The sequence below is a fragment of the Plecotus auritus genome (genome assembly GCF_963455305.1).
Source record: "Plecotus auritus genome assembly, chromosome: 11".
Taxonomy (NCBI): domain Eukaryota; kingdom Metazoa; phylum Chordata; class Mammalia; order Chiroptera; family Vespertilionidae; genus Plecotus; species Plecotus auritus.
In genome coordinates this window covers 50,452,828-50,473,165 of record NC_137777.1, presented here as the reverse complement: position 1 = coordinate 50,473,165, position 20,338 = coordinate 50,452,828, and the positions used below count along the sequence as shown (strand labels likewise).

Here is a 20,338-nt window from a genome sequence, read left to right as displayed (position 1 = left end):
AGATAAAAATTATGAACAATACATATCTATCAACAAGTGAATCTAAAAATCAAGTGAATAAAAAAATCTGATGAACAGAGTAAACTGGTGAATATAATAGAATCAGGGTCATAGAAAGGGAGTGGACTGACAATTCTCAGGGGAAAAGGGTATGGGGGTGCAGGAAGAGACTGGACAAAAATTTTACACCTGTGGATGAGGACAGTGGAGGGGGGTGGTTAGGGCAGTGGGTGTGGGAACCAGGTGGAGGGGAGCTTTGGGGGGAAAAAGAGGAACAATTGTAATAATCTGAACAATAAAGATTTATTTTTAAAAAATAGACCTAGAGACATAGAAGCATGATCATACTGTTGTACCTCAGAGGGAAGGCAGGGAAGAGTGGGTAGGTGGGAAAAGGTCAACCAATGAACTTGTATGCATATATGCATAACCCATGGACACAGACAATGAGGTGGTAAGGGCCTGGTGGGGAGGATGGGAGTGGGCTGGAATAGGTTAATGGGGGAAAAGGAGGACCTATGTAATATTTTCAACAATAAAGATTTAAAAAATAATAACATATATATTCTTATTGATTTCAGAGAGGAAGGGAGAGGGAGAGGGCGATAGAAACATCAATGTTGAAAGAGAATCATTGATTGGCTGCCTCCTGCACATCCCACACTGGGGATTGAGCAAGCAATCCAGACATATGCCCTGACCAGGAATTGAACCATGACCTCTTGTTTCAAAGGTCAACACTCAATCATTGAGCCATGCTGACACAGCAGTCCACTGAGTTTTTTAATTGGTTGTTTGCCTTCCTGGTGTTGAGTTGCATAAATTTTTTATAGGTTTTGAAAATTAACTCCTTATCAGCTGTATCATTGGCAAAAATGTTCACTCATACAGTGGGTTCCCTTTTCTTTTTGTTGATGGTTTCTTTGGCTGTGCAGAAGCTTTTTACTTTGACGTAGTCCCATCCTATCTAATAAACGAGTAATATGCAAATTGACCATACCTTTGCTACACCCACAAGCCACGCCCATCAGCCAATCAGGAGCGACTATGCAAATTAACCCAACCAAGATGGCTGCGGCCACAGAGCGAGCAGGAGGCTTGGGTTTCCCCAGTGATGGAGGAAGCCAAGCTTCCGCAGCCCTGGCCTGCCTTGGCCTCCACTCAAGGCTACAAAGTTTCAATTATAGAAGATAAATAAATCCCAACAAAATAGTCTGCAGCCATGTAGCGAGCAGGAGTCTTGGCTCCGCTCAAGGCTACAAAGTTTCAATTATAGAAGATAAATAAATCCCAGATACCAGGGCCCCTGCTTGGGTTGCCAGGGGGCGTGGCCAGCCTGCAAACCACCACAGGCCCCTCGCCCAGGCCACCCCACGCCCCAAGGGAACCCCCACCCTGACTTGGGACACCCTTCAGGGCAAACCAGCTGGCCCCCACCCGTGCACCAGGCCTCTATCCTATCTAATAAAAGAGTAATATGCAAATTGACCATCACTCCAACATAAAAGATGGCTGCCCCGAAGTGGTCAAAAATGGCTGCCCCCATGTGGACACAAGATGGCCACCACAAGATGGCCAGCAGGGGAGGGCAGTTGGGAGGCACCAGGCTTGCAAGGGAGGGCAGTTGTGGGCGATCAAGCCTGCAGGGGAGGGCAGTTAGGGATGACCAGGCCTGCAGAGGAGGGAAGTTGGGGGCGACCGGGCCTACAGGGAAGGGCAGTTACGGGGGACCCAGGCCTGTAGGGGAGAGAAGTTGGGGGGAGCAAGGCCTGCAAGAGAGGGCAGTTAGGGGTGACCAGGCCTTCAGGGGAGGGCAGTTAGGGGCAAACAGGCTGGCAGGGGAGCAGTTAGGCATCAATCAGGTTGTCAGGGGAGTGGTTAGGGGGTGATCAGGCTGGCAGGCAGAAGCGGTTAGGGGCAATCAGGAAGGCAGGCCGGCAAGCAGTTGGGAGCCAGCAGTCCTGGATGGGAGAGGGTGCAGGCTGGGCTGAGGGACACCACGCCCCTCCCCGTGCACGAATTTCATGCACTGGGCCTCTAGTCTATATATATAAAAGCCAAAGCAACCAAAGGACCTAACAACCCAATGACCGGTCACTATGACGGGCACTGACCACCAGGGGGCAAACACTCAACGCAGGAGCTGCCCCCTGATGGTCAGTGGGCTTCCACAGTGGGAGCGCCGCTCAATAAGCTTACCAAGCAGTGGTGGCAGCAGGCGCAGCAGGGCCGGTATGAGTGGAGCGGCGCGGGCTCCTCCCCAGCCGCCTGCCGCTTCGCACACTACTTTGGGTAGTATGGACATTTTAATGATGTTTATTCTTCCTATTCATGAACACAGTATATGCTTCCACTTGTTTGTATCTTCCTCTATTTCTTTTTTTCACAGGTCTTTTACCTAGGTATCTTTTTGTTGTTGTTGCAATGGTGTATGGAATTGATGTATAAAAATGTCATCAATTTCTGGATGTTAATTTTGTATCCTGCTGCTTTGCCAAATTCATTTATTAAACCTAGTAGTTTTTTGGTGGAGTCTTTAAAGTGTTCTGTGTACAAAATCATATTTCTATGTATGAATAATGACATAATAATAGTTCCTCCTTTCCAATTTGGATGCCTTTAATTTTTTCTTATTGTCAGATTGCTGTGGCTAGGAATTCCAGTACTATATTGTATAGGAGTAATGAAAACAGACATTCCTGTCTTCTTCCCAGTCTTAAGGGAAATGCTTTTAGTTTCTGTCCATTGAAAATGATGTTTCCCAGCCAGCGTGCTCAGTGGTTGAGCATCGACCTATGAAACAGAAGATCATGGTTCAATCCCCTGGTCAGGGTACATACCCGGGGTGTGGCTCAATCCCCAGTAGGATATGTGTAGAAGGCAGCTAATCAATGATTCTCTCTTTTCATTGATGTTTCTATCTCTCTCTCCCTCTTCTTTTCTCTCTGAAATCAATAAAAATGTATTTAAAAAACTTATAAGACGTTAAAAAAAAGAAAATTATGTTGGCTGTAGGTTTATCATATATGGCCTTTATTATGTTGAGCTATGATCCCTAAATTCCCAATTTGCTGAGTTTTTATCATAAATGGGTGCTGGATTTGTCCAATGCTTTTTCTGTATCTATTGATATGATCATGTAACTGTTATCCTTCATTTGTTTATGTGATCTATCACATTAATTGATTTGTGAATACTGTACCAGCCATGCATCCCCAGGATAAATCTCACTTGGTCATGATTTATGATCTTTTTAATATATTGCTGGATCCTATTTGCTAATATTCTGTTAAAGAATTTTAGCATCTGTGTTCATCAGGGATATTAGCCTGGTAATTTTCTTTCTTTGTAGTGTCTTTATCTGGTTTGGGAATTATAATAATGTTGGCATCATAAACAAAAGCTTGGAAGTCTTCCTTCCTCTTGAATGTTTTGGAATAGTTTTAGGAAATAGGTGCTAGTTCTTTGAATGTTTGGTAAAACTTGCCTGTGAAGCCATCCGGTTTAGGACTTTTGTTTGCTAGGAGTTTTTTTATTATTACTGCTTCAATTTCATTAGTTGTCTATTTAGGTTTTCTGATCCTTCCTGATTTATAAAAGATTGTATGTTTCTAGGAATTTGTCTATTTTGTCCAGATTGTACAGTTTGTTGGCATATAGTTGCTCATAGTATTTTCTTACAATTTTTTGTATTTCTGTGATGTCAGTAGTTACTTCGCCTCTCTCATTCCTGATTTTATTTATTTGGGTCCTCTCTCATTGTTTCTTGATGAGACTGGCTAAAGATTCACCAATCTTTTTTACCTTTTCGATGAACCAGCACTTGGTTTCAGTGATCTATTTTATTGTAGGGTTGTTGTTTTTTTAGTTTCTATATCACTTATTTCTGCTCTGATATTTATTATCTCCTTGCACTTACTCTGGGCTTTTCTTGTTCTTTTTCTAATTATTTTTTTTAATTGTAGGGTAAGATTGTTTATGGGAGATTTTTCTTGTTTCTTGAGGTAGTCCTGTAATGCTATGAACTTCCCTCTCAGGACTACTTTCCCCGTGTCCCATCGATTTTGAGTTGATATATGTTCATTTTCATTTGTTTCCAAGAACTTTTTTATTTCTTCCTTGAACTCATTGGTAACCCATTCATTGTTTAATGCCATGCTATTTAGCTTCCATGTGTTTGAATGTTTTTGAGTGTTTTTACTGTAGTGACTTACAGTTTCATGCCAACGTGATCCAAGAAGATGCTTGGTATGATTTCAATCTTCTTGGACTTGTTGAGACGTATTTTGTGTCCTATCATGTGGTCTATCTTTGAGAATGTTCCATGTGCACTTGAAAAGAATAAATATTCTGCTGCTTTGGGATGAAATGTCCTATAAATATCAATTAAATCCATCTTATCTAGTGTGTAGTTTAAAGTCACTGTTTCCTTATTGATTTTTTGTCTGGAAGATCTATCCTGTGGGGTGTTAAAGTCCCCTAATATGACTGAATTGCTATCAGTCTCTCCTAAGAGTCCTTCAATAGGTTTTTTAAATGTATTTAGGTGATCCTATATTGGGTGTATATGTTTATAAGGGTTATATCCTGTTGTTGGATTGTATTATGTAGTTTCCTTTAGTATTACATAGTGACCTTCATTGTCTCTCAATATAGCCTTTATTTTAAAGTCTATTATCCTATATAATAAAAACGTAGTATGCAAATTGTCCCTTCAACCAGGAGGTTGTCCGAGGGTTCGACCAGGGATCGGGGCCAGCCAGGGGAAGGGAGGCAGGCCCCAGCTAGCAGTGGTGGCCAGGGGAAGGGAGTGAGTACTGGCTGGCCACCGGCAGCTGCTAGGGACCCTACCAGTGCACAAATTTCGTGCACTGGGCCTCTAGTGTTAGATATAAGTATTGCTACCCCAGCTTTTTGCTTTTTTCATTTCCATTTGCATAAAAAGTTTTTCATCCTTTCACTTTCATTCTGTGTAACTCTTTTGTTCTGAGGTGGGTCTCTTGTAGACAGTATAGCTATAGGTCATGTTTTATCCATTCAGCCACTCTATGTCTTTTGGAGTATTTAACCTATTTACATTTATGGTTATTATCGATAGCTACTTATTTATTGCCATTTTTATTCCTCATGCCTATGTACCTCTTTCTATCCTCCCCGCTTTCCCTCCAGACCTTCTCCTCTATCCCCTCCTCCTCTTTCTTCCAGCAATCCCTTTAACATTTCTTGAAATGCTGGTTTGGTGGTAATAAATTTTAGCTTTTTTGGGGAGAGGCGAGGGAGGAGGTTAGGAAGATCTTTACTTCACCTTTAATTTTGAATGACAGCCATTGTGGATAGAGTAGTCTTGGTTTCAGATCCTTGTTTCTCATTACTTTGAATACCTTATGACATCCCTTTCTCACCTATAATATTTCTGTTGAGAAATCAGCTGACAACCTTATGCAAGGTCCTTATCAATAAATGTCTCTTGCTGCCCTTAAGATTTCTCTTTGTCTTAACGTTTGCCATTTTTATTATGATATATCTTGTTGTGGGTCTCTGTGTGCTTTGGAACCTGTGTGGCTTTTACCTTCACCAGGTTCCACTAGTTTTCTGTCATTATATCTTCAAACGGGTTCTCTATCCCTTGCTCACTTTCTTTACTCTCTCTGGTTACCCTAAGATGCAAGTGCTACATTTCATGTTGTCTCAAAGTTCCCATAAACTAGCCTTGTGCTTTTTAATTATTTTTTTCTTTTTGCTGCTGATTGGGGTTTTTTTACCTTGTTTTCTAACTCACTGATTTAATCCTCCATGTCCTTTAATCTACTGTTTATTCTTTCCAGTGTATTTTTATTTCAGCTATGTCATTCTTCATTTCCAACTGGTTGTTTTTCATGGTTTCTATGTCCTTTTCCATGTTGTTGAGCATTCTTAAAACCATTACTTTGAACTCTTTCTAATAAATTGCTTGCCTCCATTTCATTTAGCTCTTTTCCTGGAGATTCCTACTGTTCTTTCATTTGGGGCCTGTTTCTTTGTTTCCCCATTTTTGCTGTTTGTTTCCATGCATTAAATTCTGCTATGAATTTCAGTTCTGCTATGATTCACAGTCCTGGTGGGATTTTGCTCTGATGCTGTCCAAGTCTGGCCTCTTGGTATTCCAGTCCAGGGCCTCCCAGAAGGTTCTGTGGTACAAGTTAATGCCAGTCGCTGTCCCTTCCTGGCCCTCAGCAATCTGACTGAAGCCTGGCAGGATGGAGCCCCAAGAAGTCCCATGGGTGGAGGCTCCATATCCCAGAGGCTGGGTCTGCCTCTGGTCTCGCACCTTGAATGTCTCTGTTCACAGCTGCTCTCCCTTCCCCCATAGAACTGGGCTCTGTGGGGTATCCTGGACCTGGCCAGGGTGGTTTAAACAGACTTGCATTGGGGTTGGTGCCCACAGTCTATAGGGGTGGGGCAGACACTTCCTCTCTTTCCAAGGACTGCACTGGTTGAACTCATTCCAGAGACAAGGTCACAATACCTCATCTATGCCTGGCTCCCTGGCACCCCCTCCCCGCCACACCAAGTAGGAGGGCATAAAATAAAATAGAATAAAATCAACCCAGCTTGCACTCCACTCTTTCAGCACATCTGGCCCCCACTGGTTGGGGCCTCCACCCATGTTCCTACCAGGCCAAGTCCGAGTCCTCTGTGCCATCAGACCTAGCCATAGCAATAGCAGTGCAGATTTCCAAAATAGGGAACACCCAGCAGTTTTTCAGGTGGGGGGAAGGTGACTGCCTGTCAGCTCGAGTTGGGCTAGATCAATTCTCTGTGCCACGCCACATTGTCCAGCCCTCTTCTGGCTCTCTCCCCAAAGTTCTTCCAGAGAATCAAGGGCTCCTCACATTCAATTCTGGGTGTACCAATCAGACCCCTCTGCTGGCCCAGGTCTTGGCTACATGGCCCCTCCCACAGACACAGATCTGAGTGGACTTCCCAGGCTGGTGTCGTAACAAAGAAATCACTCTTTGTCTGGGATGGTGCGGTCTGAAATTCCCAGGTAGACCAAATCCCCACTGATTCCCACTGCCTAATGCCAGACAGGCTCCCCTTCCCTTCTCTGTTGCTCTGGATTGGGGAATCTCTGCATGGGGCTGAGACCCCACACTCCCAGGGGCCGGAGGCTCCAAAGCTACACTTTTCCTCAGGCTTCCCGCCATGCAGGTGCACAAGTTGGCTCACCCTCTCTGTGTCTCCTGTCCTTTCTCCACGTTCCCTGCCTGCAATACTTCAGATCAGCTACACTTCAGCTGATTTTCAAGCTTAACACTCTGCAGTTTATCCACAAATCCAGTGTGGGGTTGGGAGCAAGTAGATGGAGCCTCCAGCTACTCTGCAGCATCTTAGAATCCCGATCTCTTTTAGTAAATATTGAAATTTTAAATGTTTTCTTTGGCATTGTATTTGTCCCAAGATAATGTCTTTAAATCTATCCTCTAATTCACTTCTCTCTTCCTTTGCTGTGACTTATCTACAATTTAAACCATATTTTGAGTCTTTAATTTTTTTCCTCATGGTGAGCTCTATTTAGTTCTTTTGCACAGATGTTCAGTATGTGACAGTATATTGTCATTGTTAATGATTCCAATGCCCTCTCTTATTCCTTTACATACTTTAAGCAGACTTATTTTATAAGTCAATGTTTGATGATTTTTAATATTTTAAGTATTAGGTACTTATACTTATTAATTTTTTCCTCACTGGTGATTGATTGCTAGTTTGTACAATTTGGAATTTCTCTGTATGTCTTGTAAGTAAGAACTTTGTGCTTATGTTTGTTTACCTGTGAGAACCAGAAAGCCTGGATAAAGAGCGTTTCATACCCGATAATTTGCCTTTGCTTTTACAGGCTCTGAGCTACTAAACCAAACTAAGTTATTTTTCTAGTTAAGAATTTCTTAGAACTTCCTTTATATTTTTGTCCCTTACTTTTCTGAGAGCTAAGTACCTTTCTCTTATGGTATCTTTATGTACCTTGCCTTAAAAATTTCTGGAATAAGCTGGGATGTCTATAAAAAAATATCTATAATTGAGACAAAGAAAATATCCATAATTGGGACAGGTTAGAAAGGGAAGTACATGAATAATCACAACCTCAGCGGAGGAGTTTACTTGTATTAAAATGCTGCTGAAAATTACAACAGCAGTGGTTTAAAGAGTCTATTATTCACTTTGTGGAGATAAAAATAACCATGTTGCAGTTAAAAGCAAAGACATGAAAAATACAAATTAATCCAGTGGAACCAAACAAACTATTCTTGAGCATTTATAACAATAATTCTAACTACAAAGTATAGGTCAAATTATTTATGTCCAAACTACTTCTTTAGCATACAAATTAAAAGCCAGATTAAATAAAAAGCAAAGGAAAAATCAGATTTTCTATCAAAGCCTGATACATATTTTTGTATATGGTCCTTGGAAAACTACACATATTTCATTTTTATTTTGGTTATTAAAATACCAGAGCTAAACATACCTGGCTATGTAACTCTCACCAAATGTTTTTCTCTTGCTTGTAAGGACACCTGAGGCAGGATTTCGTGCCAAATTAGGTGGTGTGGAATTTCGAGGTTTGATGTTAGCACTAGAAAGGGAAAAAGGTGGCAATGAAAAAGTATTTAATAATAATCATTTATTTCTCAAATTGCTATTTGCATAATTAGAAAATTAATGAGAAACTGTAGACAGGTTAAATCAAAAGATTAAAATTCAAATAATTATTTTAAAATGCAAAACAATAGTAGTTAAAACTAAAGATAAACCAAAGCATTTTGCATTTACTAACATTCTCTTGATGATATATAAAATCAATTAAAATGTGTACATATGCTTTACATGAAATGTTTAAGTTAATCATTCTGAAAATCTTCAAGTTATCTACAGTTTAATATCAACAGTTCCCCCAAAATAAAGATGTGATTTGTTAAATGCCTACAAATAATTGTTAAATAATATGTTAAGCATATGAGATGTGATAAAAAATAATTAGCTACCCACTTTAAACATTAGCTAGCTATTTTAAAAAATAATATTCAATTTATGAAAGTCTGTTGTGAGAAATATCAACTCAAATAAATGGGTTAATATACTTTTCCCTTTAAAAACTTAATTTCACTAAGTACACAGTCTGGGCTATCACTGTCTGTAGTGAGAAAGTTTTGGTTAGGGCATCCCTGACTCCCTTTCTGAGACTTCAGGAATCCAAGGAAAATTAGGTGATCGTATGACAGTTAATGGTGAAAGGACAGGCTCTGAGATGCAGATGAATCTGTATTCAAATCCCAACTGCTACAACCAACTTTGTTAAGGTGGTCAACCTCTCAGAGACCCAGATCCCTAATTTATAAAATGGGACCATCCTCACTTATCTTATTGGATGTTACATGATATAAATTGCAATTTATATGAGAATTTCGCAATGCTACTGCTGATAATACTATTATTATTACTATGGCTAATGCTGCTACTACAAATTCACATTTATGTAATGGTGCGTACTATATTTCTATTGCCATATTTCTAATTATCTTCTTATAAATAAGCTTATTTATATATACCTTACATATAAACGTATTTAATCCTCAGAATACCGCTATGCTGTAGGTAGAATTAATAACTGCACTTTACAAATGTGACAGCTGAGGCAAAGAGTGGCCAAGTAACTACCAAAATGGCATAGCCAAGTGCATTGCTGAAGCAGCGGCTAGTCGTTCAGTAAAGTATCCGTTCCCGCCCCCCTTTAGAGATTTACTCGAATCTTTTCATTTCAGAGATAAGCAATGTTGTGATATATAAACAAACAGAATGCTTTTCAAATTTCCTTTAGATAGAAAGTTCTTAAACTTTAGCTAAAATTCTTCCTTGTCTACTTATACAGTAAAGTTGAAGATAATTTCCTAAAATTTCAAATAGCTACCATGAAAATAATGTAGGTAACATATCTACTATTTCTCAAAAGAATACTACATGCTAAATACAATACATATGTAACTTTATTTAATCTTCACAAAAATCTCCAATTATTCCCATTTTAAAGTTGAAGAAACTCATAGGCAAAGAGATTAAATAATTTGCACAATGATTACATGATTAACTTGAATTTAGGTATTACAAACCTTATGTTTAATATGCAATGTTGTCATTCAGAGAGAGGCTGCTTTGAATAGTTACTTTAAATTATTTCCAAACTTCAACAAAAATCACCTTCCACCTTGGTACACAGATGACATCAATGACATCAAATGGCCCTCAAATAGTCACTGCAAGTCCACCTATGAGGTGTATTCTACTCTGCTATTAGATTGCCCCTTTAGGGATGTTGCAGAACTGCTACTGTGCCTTTTTAGGAATTTAATTTCTAAAAAATCATTGCCAATAAATGGCAATCCCTCCAGTGAAAGTCGTAAGAGAAATAGAAAGGACGCATTTTTTTATACTTTGGTTCTAGAAACAAGTCTTGTTAGAAATTCTATCACTTCCATATAATGTGTGCATGAGATATACAGGTAATACAAATCCACCCATGCGAGCACACACACGAGCACACACACACACAATTTCACCATATCAATGATTTAAAGTTGTTTAAATAATTAGGAAAAAATTAGAGAAAAAATAAGATTATAAATAATAGCCGCCATATTAAATGCCGATCACGTATTTTTGGTAACATCTTCTAAAAGGCAGAATCTGAATGTTAAGAACCATCCTCAGATTCTGGGAAGAACTATCTTGATCAGCACTTGACACATGTTGCCCAGCCTCACATGGTCGAATCTGCCCACTATATACAGTTCCAGCAGTTATAAAAGGTTTCATTTTGGAATCGCACTTAATCTAGCTTACTGCTAGTCAGTATTTCTTTGAGATCTGCTTCAGCGCCTACAGACAGCAGTAGTACGAAGAAAACTGGCTTAGGGCACAGATTCTTCCTTCTAGGGTTTATCATTAACTGCTTAAAAATAACTCAGGGCTGTTGACTGCTAATATCTTCAAGACATCCTCCATCTTTATTTCATTGTATATCTAAATTTATTACTTTTCATACATGGTAAGAGAATATATGATAGTAGACCATGGTTTAAAAGTTACCTAAGTGAACTCTATCTAATAACATATTTTTCAAACTTTAATAAGTAATTTAATTTATTAGGCCCTAATTTCATGTTAAAATGAGAGGGCTAGACTTGTATTGGAGCCCAAACTAGTAACCCTTGAAGTCTTATGTGGAAGAGTTCCAAAGTGACTTCACATCCTTTTCCTGTTTTACGTGGAATTCATAACCATCTAACAAAAAGACTGAGGTCCCTAGATGAAATGTTTTCTAAAATCGTTTTTTCGGGCCTTAGCTGGTTTGGCTCAATGGATAGAGCATCAGTCTGTGGACTGAAGGGTCCTGGGTTCAATTCCAGTCAAGGACACATGCCTGGTTGCAGGCTCGATCCCCAGTAGAGGGTGCAGTTGGCAGCTGATCAATGATTCTCTCGCATTGTTGATGTTTCTATCTCTCTTTCCCTCTCCATTCCTCTCTGAAATCAATAAAAATATATTTGAAAAATAAAAGAAAATAATAAAATCATTTTTCTGCCTTTTTATAACAATTCATCATCTACTTAACTCAAAGATAATCTAGTAATATGTTATATTACTTGGCATAATATTCCTTATAATTTAGAATAAGGAAAAATAAAAGAAAATAATAAAATCATTTTTCTGCCTTTTTATAACAATTCATCATCTACTTAACTCAAAGATAATCTAGTAATATATTATATTACATGGCATAATATTCTTTTCAAAAATATTACTCCTACAAAAAATAACAATTATTGAAGGTGACTGCTTTTTCAACCTCTATAAATTAAAATTTAATAAAATGTATGCTCTAAAAACAGCTTTAGAACAATAGAAATGTTCACCAAAAATCAAGCTGTTTTAAGTCCTATGTTTAGCACTTTGTGGCTTAAAAATCATTAAAATAAGATTTTTTTAAAAGTATAGGTATGTACAAGTTTATAGTATTCAGTATATAAAGCTTTTAAGGAAATATCTGAAATAGATTAACCAAACTGAGTTACAAATACTTACTTGTAAATGGGTAATAACTCATGTCTTTTGATGGCACTGTCTGATTTTGTGTCACTGTCATACAACCTTTGCACATGTCTTCCAGTTCGAAGTGGAGGGCCTAACTTGTCCATTTTACTATTAAAATATATAAAGGTGTACCCATAAGGAGATTGCTATGTTTGTTTCTTTATATAAATTTTTTTAAATTATTATTCTGGTTCATCAGAAATCCAACCCCCAAGCTCTTAGTTATCTGACTGCCAGGTAAGGATTAATGTGACATCTTCAGGTAGATCACACAATGTCCATTAGTAGATATAAAAATTCTGACCATGCAGGCCACCTTGCCAGTTTTGATGACTAGCCAAAGAAATGCCACATTTGTGCACAGCAGGGCAATGAAATGAATGAAGACACTTAAGACAATAACTGCTTCAAGTAAAATTTGTGAAGTTAGACGGGAACTGAAAGTTATTATTCTAGTAAATAAGACAGATCTGATGCTTATTCTTATGGCACTCCCAAATAACCTCACTTTTTACCGTCCCTAAATTCATAGAACCTTTCTCTTTTTTCCTTCTTTACTATTTTATCATTTCCCCTGCATTTAAAATTACAAATATAAACTAAGAAATCAAATAAATATGTATATCTTTATCCAACTTGACTTTCTAACAAAGAATGACTGTTTTAGCAATTTAGCCAGAGAAAGTAAAAATGATTCTATGTGAAAACAGTGGGTAGCAATTGAAAAATGACATGTGAAAACGTGAAGTGGCCTGGCCGATGTGGCTCAGTGGTTGAGCGTCAACCTATGAACCAGGTCACAGCTCGATCCCCAGTAGGAGGTGGCTGATCAATGATTCTTTCTCATCAATGATGTTTCTATCTCTCTCTTCCTTTCTTAAAAAAATAATATATATACATATATATATTTAAAAAAAGAAAAAAGTGGCCATGCCAGAAGTGTAAAGGGTCCCCATCTAGAGGGCAGTAGATGAATTGCTGGTTTGTAGATATTTCATTGTTTTGCATCAACCAAATAACTGAATCAAGTACTATCACCAACCAATATGCATTATAGTGGGGAACAGGGGAAATTAAATTATGAAATTAGGAGAACTACCTTAAATGCCTACTGAATAACACCTCACTGCTTATTAACTTTAAAAGTACACTCTTTATAAGGAATGCTTGCTTGCTCATTCATTCTTCCATATATTCACTGAAAGTACAAATCCTGAGCACCTATATGTGTCAGGCACTGTGCTACATTCTGGGGATATCATGGTACGTAAGAGAGATTTGATCGTTGTTCTTAATGGAGTTTCGTGTCTAAAAAAAAAATAATCTCTTCATTTTTCTAGATTATAAGGGTCTCTGAGGGACATATTTTATCCATTTTTATGTTCTTTTACTATCGTGTATATGACAGGCATTTTGTTGTAAAGGTTGATATTAATACTCTGCAGGTGGTGATGTTTACATTACTTAAAACATTTTAAAGTTTTTTTTAAAAATGCCTTCATTAAATATATATTATACAAAATTTCTAAAATATCGGAGATTAACTTTGAAGGTTTATTTTATTTGTAAAAGATGATTGGAAAAGTTACCTATTTGGAATTTTAACTAACACATCAGAATTTTCTTTGAATTGTTTAACAATTATCAAAACATTAGTGTTCCAACTGTTATTTTAACAAACTGTATCTGAATTTAGAATAAGGAATGAAAGATTTTATTTTCTCAGAATAAAGTTATAAAAATTTAAATTGCATTTTTAAGTCAGATTCCTCTAATTTAAAAACTACTCAGATCTTACATATGATATAACCGAGTTCAATTTCAGAAAGGAGATGTATAAAATCTAATAAAAATCTAGAGATAATTAATGGAAATATTCCATGTATTCCATATGCAAGATGATTTCCAGTATTTTAAGAGCGATCAGTTGAAGTCTTTAAATTCCTTTTGATAATATCAGCACTTTTCCATATATAAGATGATTGCCTAATGGAAATGCAGGTTCCGATGATGATTTATCATGCCATATACCTGTTATAAATTCAACTCAATTGATCTACTTATTTATCTACATATATATATGTATATATATGTAAATATATATACGTATATGTGTGTATATACATAAACACACACAATTAAAATGTTACTTAGGCTAAATGTAAGTAAATGCTAGTCTTAAACAAAAAATCATGTAAACTTACGTTCTGCTATAATTTGCTACTTTACACTATGTTCATATCAAGTTATAACCAGACAAAAACTAAATTTATAAATTTCAATAATATAATCAAAATATTACCTATATAAAAATGTATATGCCCTGACTGGTTTGGCTCAGTGGATAGAGCGTCGGCCTGCGGACTCAAGGGTCCCGGGTTTGATTCCGGTCAAGGGCATGTGCCTTGGTTGCGGGCACATCCCCAGTAGGGGGTGTGCAGGAGGCAGCTGGTTGATGTTTCTCTCTCATCGATGTTTCTAACTCTCTCTCCCTCTCCCTTCCTCTCTGTAAAAAATCAATAAAATATATTTAAAGAAAATAATAAAAATAAAAATGTATACATATAAATACGTTATAGGTAATTTATATTTACAATAATTATATATAAATATTTATAATAATAAAAGTGTAATATGCTAATTAGACCGGACATACTTCCGGACGACCTTCCAGATGAAGCCAGGGCTGCAAGGGAAACCTGGGTCCCAGGTGCCAGAGGGAAGCCGGTGCCAGCAGCCGGGGGAAGAAAGGCCTACTCTTGCATGAATTTTGTGCATCGGGCCTCTAGTATACATATAAAATCTTATTTACACATATATTTTTAAATACTATGTAATAAAAGTCAATATTGGGATAATTAATAAATTTTTTAAATATTAATTTATAAAAGAACTTTCAAATACTTAAATCTTTCCCTAACGTACCCAGATCTAGGATATAACAGACATTTCTCATGTACCATCTTCATATTTATTTTGGTGTAAACACTTCCTTATTCCTATCCCCTTTTCTATCAAACCTCCTATTTCTGTGCCTCTACCTCCAGTAGCACTGGAGATGTCAAAGTAGCAACAAGATAAAGGGAATTTGAAAAGAAATAGAAATCTTTGCAAAAGTGGTGATATTATCAAAAGGAATTTAAAGACTTCAATCCAACTGATTGCTCTTTGGTGGAAGTTTTCTCTTTCTAGGTCTTGCAAACCATCAGTTAAGGCAGTGAATAACATGAGTATAGAAACCAGTAAGTCTGTATCTATTACATGTTTTCCCTTGATCTCAAGAGCCTTAGATGTTTCCAGTTATGAAAAAAAATGCACCTTTGCTGATTTTCATATTGAATTTATACATCATCTATTTCTGAGGTCACTTTGAGAATTAATAAATGTTGGGAAAATACAACGACAAATCTACTTTATGATGTATTTTTTAATTATTTACAAAGTTTGAGGAATATAATTTCAATCATCTGATAGTACCCCATTATGGAACTAACAATCTAAATGTTTTTAGAGTGCTTTAATGCCATTTTCGTTTAAAGGCTCCAATTCAGTAATGGCAATTATTTTACAGCCAAGGTCTGCAAGAAATTAAGGCAGGAATAAACAAATCCATTCAGCATTAAAAGCAGTCTTGCTGCTGCTAAGGAAAACAAAGGGGGATTTTGAAGCCAACAAAGCACTCCCATGTAGCAGACATTTTGACAATCTGATCGTGTAACTTAACATAGGATTTCAATCTCATATGATATGTCCTTAAATTGGCATCTAGATTTAGTCAGAGTCAATATGAAAGTATATTTTCAGTCCCTCACTGTTCTTTCTATTCAACCATCAAAAAGTGTTGGATTAATAAAAGTTAAAGGACAGTTTGGTGTTTGATATATAGAATCCTAATCTATAGCCAAAGTTCCTGGAGAGCCCAAGTGACTTAAAAAAATAAAAGTTCCATCTCTGGGTGTAAATGAAGAATACTTAAAAATACCAACCTTCAAATTATAAATATCTAATGCCTACAATCATTTACTTATTCTAACCTTCAAATTATAAATATCTAATGCCTACAATAACTTACTTATTCTAACCTTCAAATTATAAATACCTAATGCTACAATCATTTCCTTATTCTAAGATAGGGAGTGGCCAACTTTTCCTGCAAAGGGTTAGACCAGGGGTGGGCAAACTTTTTGACTCAAAGGCCACAATGGGTTCTTAAACTGGACCGGAGGGCCGGAACAAAAGCATGGATGGAGTGTTTGTGTGAACTAATATAAATTCAAAGTAAAGGAGCGGAGGGGAGAGCAAGAGAACCCTCTGCTCTTTCGGCTCCACGGGCCGGATAGAACAGCCGAACGGGCCGGATCCGGCCCGCGGGCCGTAGTTTGCCCACGGCTGGGTTAGACAGTCAGTAGGTTAGGCTTTGCGGGTTAGACGGTCTCTGCCACAAATGCTCCACTGTGCCACAGGAGCAAGAAGGCAAAGCAAAATGTACTTAAAAACTAGACATTTATTTCTTACTATCCTATCTAATAAAAGAGTAATATGCAAATTGACTGTACCTCCACTACACCCACAAGCCATGCCCACCAGCCAATCAGGAGCGAGTATGCACATTAACCCAACCAAGATGGCTACGGCCACAGAGTGAGCAGGAGGCTTGGGTTTCCCCAGCAATGGAGAAAGCCAAGCTTCCTGCACACCCTAGCCGGCCCAGGCCTCCACTCAAGGCTACAAAGTTTCAATTATAGAAGATAAATAAATCCCAACAAAAATGGCTGTGGCCACAGAGCAAACAGGAGGCTTGGGTTTCCCTGGTGATGGAGGCAGTCAATCTTCCCGGCCGGTCCTGGCCTCCGCTCAAGGCTAAAAAGTTTTAATTATAGAAGATAAATAAATCCCAGATCCCAGGGCCTCTGCTTGGGTCGCCGGGGGCCGTGGCCAGCCTGCAAACCACCACAGACCCCTCGCCCAGGCTGCCCCATGCCCCAAGGGAACCCCCACCCTGATCCAGGACACCCTTCAGGGCAAACCAGTTGGCCCCCACCCATACAGCAGTCCTCTATCCTATCTAATAAAAGAGTAGTATGCAAATTGACCGTCACTCCAACACACAAGATGGCTGCCCCCATGTGGACACAAGATGGCCAGCAGGGGAGGGCAGTTAGGGGTGACCAGGCTGTCAGGGGAGGAAAGTTGGGGGCGACCAGGCCTGCAGGGAAGGGCAGTTAGGGGGGGACCCAGGCCTGCAGGAGAGAGCAGTTGGGGAGGACCAGGCCTGCAGGAGAGGGCAGTTAGGGGTGACCAGGCCTGCAGGGGAGGGCAGTTAGGAGTGACCAGGCCTGCAGGGGAGGGCAATTAGGGGCAATCAGGCTGGCAGGGGGGCAGTTAGGCACCAATCAGGCTGGCAGGCAGAAGCGGTTAGGGGCAATCAGGAAGGCAGGCAGGAGAGCAGTTGGGAGCCAGCAGTCCTGGATTGTGAGAGGGATGTCCGACTGTCCCTCGGGCCTAAACGGGCAGTCAGACATCCCTCGAGGGTCCCAGATTGGAGAGAGTGCAGGCTGGCCTGAGGGACACAGACCCCCATGCACTAATTTTGTGCACCGGGCCTCTAGTTGTCAATATAAAGTATGAAAATCCAAATTCAATTTTTGTATTAAGAAATGTTCCTTACATGCATTCTGTTGTTTCAGGGTAAATTTCTGTTTTTCACAGTAACAGAAGTAAAGCTTTGAAATTTGATATTTTAGCTATTGAAAATTATCAGATAAACATCTATTTAAGCTGGTAATTAACCATTAAGAAAACACAATTCTCAAGGCAAGGCTATGAACTCTGTGATAGAATTCAAATGTGGCAATATTTATTTAGAAGCTCTGCATTTTATACTTCTCAAATTTCTAAAAATTAGTCATCTTCTAGATTAGGGAAAAATTTCCTTTGGGTGTATGCTTTGCTTAAAAAAACTATTAAAATTGGTTGACCCACAGGTTGTCGAGAAGTTAATTGGCAAACACAGAATTTGTCTGTGGTTTGATTCCAATATTTGCTAAATATTACAGATCATTGGTATGCATAAAAAGCTGAACAGAGCAAACTCTGTGTATATATGTAGGCTTGAAATAATTCCAAGTCACTGAAACTATTTTATTAACCTCAGAAGATGCCTAATTTCTTGAACATTTCAGCTAGCCAGGTGTCTTAATTCCTTTAACTCTATCCTGAATCACTTGTGTCGCTGGAAATAATAGTTGCCATGCAAACTTTATGTAATTATTCCATCAGTACCAGCACCATGATTCTGTGATGTGCCAACAGGTTGACAAATGAGGGATCTAATTTATGAATTCATTACTTTTTTTATTTACTTGTCAAAAATTTGTGTGCCTATATGCCAGGCATTATACAATACTTGGTAGTTATAACTGCAAGCAATGCAGACACACAGAGCTTTGTGATCACAGAAGTTATAATCTAGCACAAATAGATCGTTACCTCAATAATTCTAAAAAAGGAATGAAGCCTGCCACTAAACAGCGGCCATGAATGGTTCTGTGAAATATATATAATACGGTTATGTTCCAGTTAATATAGTAATATATTAGCCAGCAGCAAACACCACCGCTCTCTTCCTAGTATCTAAAGGCACTCCTGTAACATGTAAGGATCATATATAAATGGACAATTGGGATTTGAATAGTTATGTTTGACAGTTTAATATGATGTGAGAGAACCAGAAATGTTAACTCTTCATCGTATTATAAGCAGTACTTAACATAAAATGTGTGCTCACAATCTTTGCTTGTCAGTAAAAACATTTTCTCCAAGGGATGATGTAAATGTTGATCAGATTTTCTTAGGTCAGTTGTCATGATCTAAGGCGAGTCACAGATGAGGTCCGAGTGAGACAGAAAGGAGATAGGCACAAAGTCAAAGTCATAAAGCTATTTAGTGGCAAAGTTGGGCCCAGAAGCCTCGTTCTCTAATTCAAAGTCAGCGCCCCTTTCGATTATACGAGCCAGCTTCACTCGCCCTATTTAAGAATACAGGGTGTCAGTGCAACTCACTATTGCCAAATGATTAAATTACCAGCATGATAGGAGAGGTTCTGAAAATACCAGCTTTTAATTCATAATCACATGCAAATGAAACTACAAGTAATACTAGAAACAAAAACTATAAACTAACATGGAAGGTAATTCTTTGTGATATGGTTAGAAAGGCTTTGTAAATTAAAACACATATGGCTATGTCTATACTTTAGTTATTAAAATAAAATCAGTAGAGAAGCAAGAAATCAGTTTTATCACTGGAAGCTGAGAACCTTTTACTTTTCAACCACCTGTTCTACTGATAACCTCTCTCTTTCTTAAGGAAAGCCTGTCTCTTCTTTTTGGAAGCACAACAAAAAGAAAAAAAACATTTAACTAATCAGATGTTGTTAGTTTATTGTTCTTCTTTTTCTACAAAAGAAGTTAAATTCCTTTTAGTTCTTGCACTTTCTACATAATCCAAATTAGGACACAAAAGGCAATTATTACCATTTTATATTTACCCTAATATGCTAGTATATTTCCTACATAAAAACTAAAGTGATAACCTATATCTGAAAGTAATATGGGCAATATTTCCTATATCAACCTTATTAGCATTTCTAAAGATATCGACATCAGCCTGCATTCTAATGAACACATGGTAATCCTTAATTTTCTGGCATCAAAATGGAAGAGAAAATGAGTTTAGTGGGCTGCCAGGCCTTCTATTAAAACCTCTAGTGTTATCAATAATTTCCCCACATTAACATAATTGTTCAAAGCTTACTTATGCTACTTTACTGAAAACCATGTTTATAAAACTGTAGAAAAATAAAAAGTATTTAGTATTAAATAAAAGGAAAAGAATCACCCATTTTTACTATTTCAGCATATTTGGTCTTTTTTTGTCTACATCTATTTTTCTACTTTCTATCATAGCAAACATGGAGTTTGTATCCTACATTTCACTCATGTTATAGCAGAATCGGGTTATTAAGATTTATGTATTTGTTTATGGTTGCATAATATCCCTTTGTAAACTTTCAACATCTGCTCTTCAAACAAAGCTAGACACATTTAGGTGGTTTCATATTTTTTACATTGTAATAAAAACATGAAAAGAGAGCAATGTTTAGAGCTAAAGAGACCCTGATCTGTACCCTGCTTCTAACTTTTAACAGCTG

General features: G+C 38.0%; 1 protein-coding gene across 1 annotated transcript in view; it reads right to left on the bottom strand.

Annotated features, from left to right (window-relative positions):
• Nucleotides 1-20,338, bottom strand: part of ZC2HC1A (zinc finger C2HC-type containing 1A) — a gene marked incomplete at its 5' end in the record, with an annotated part of 63,181 nt that overhangs the window by 12,205 nt on the left and 30,638 nt on the right. Inside the window, 1 exon segment of the mRNA XM_080647099.1 lies at nucleotides 8,507-8,614. Coding sequence (XP_080503225.1) covers nucleotides 8,507-8,614 — 108 coding nt within the window.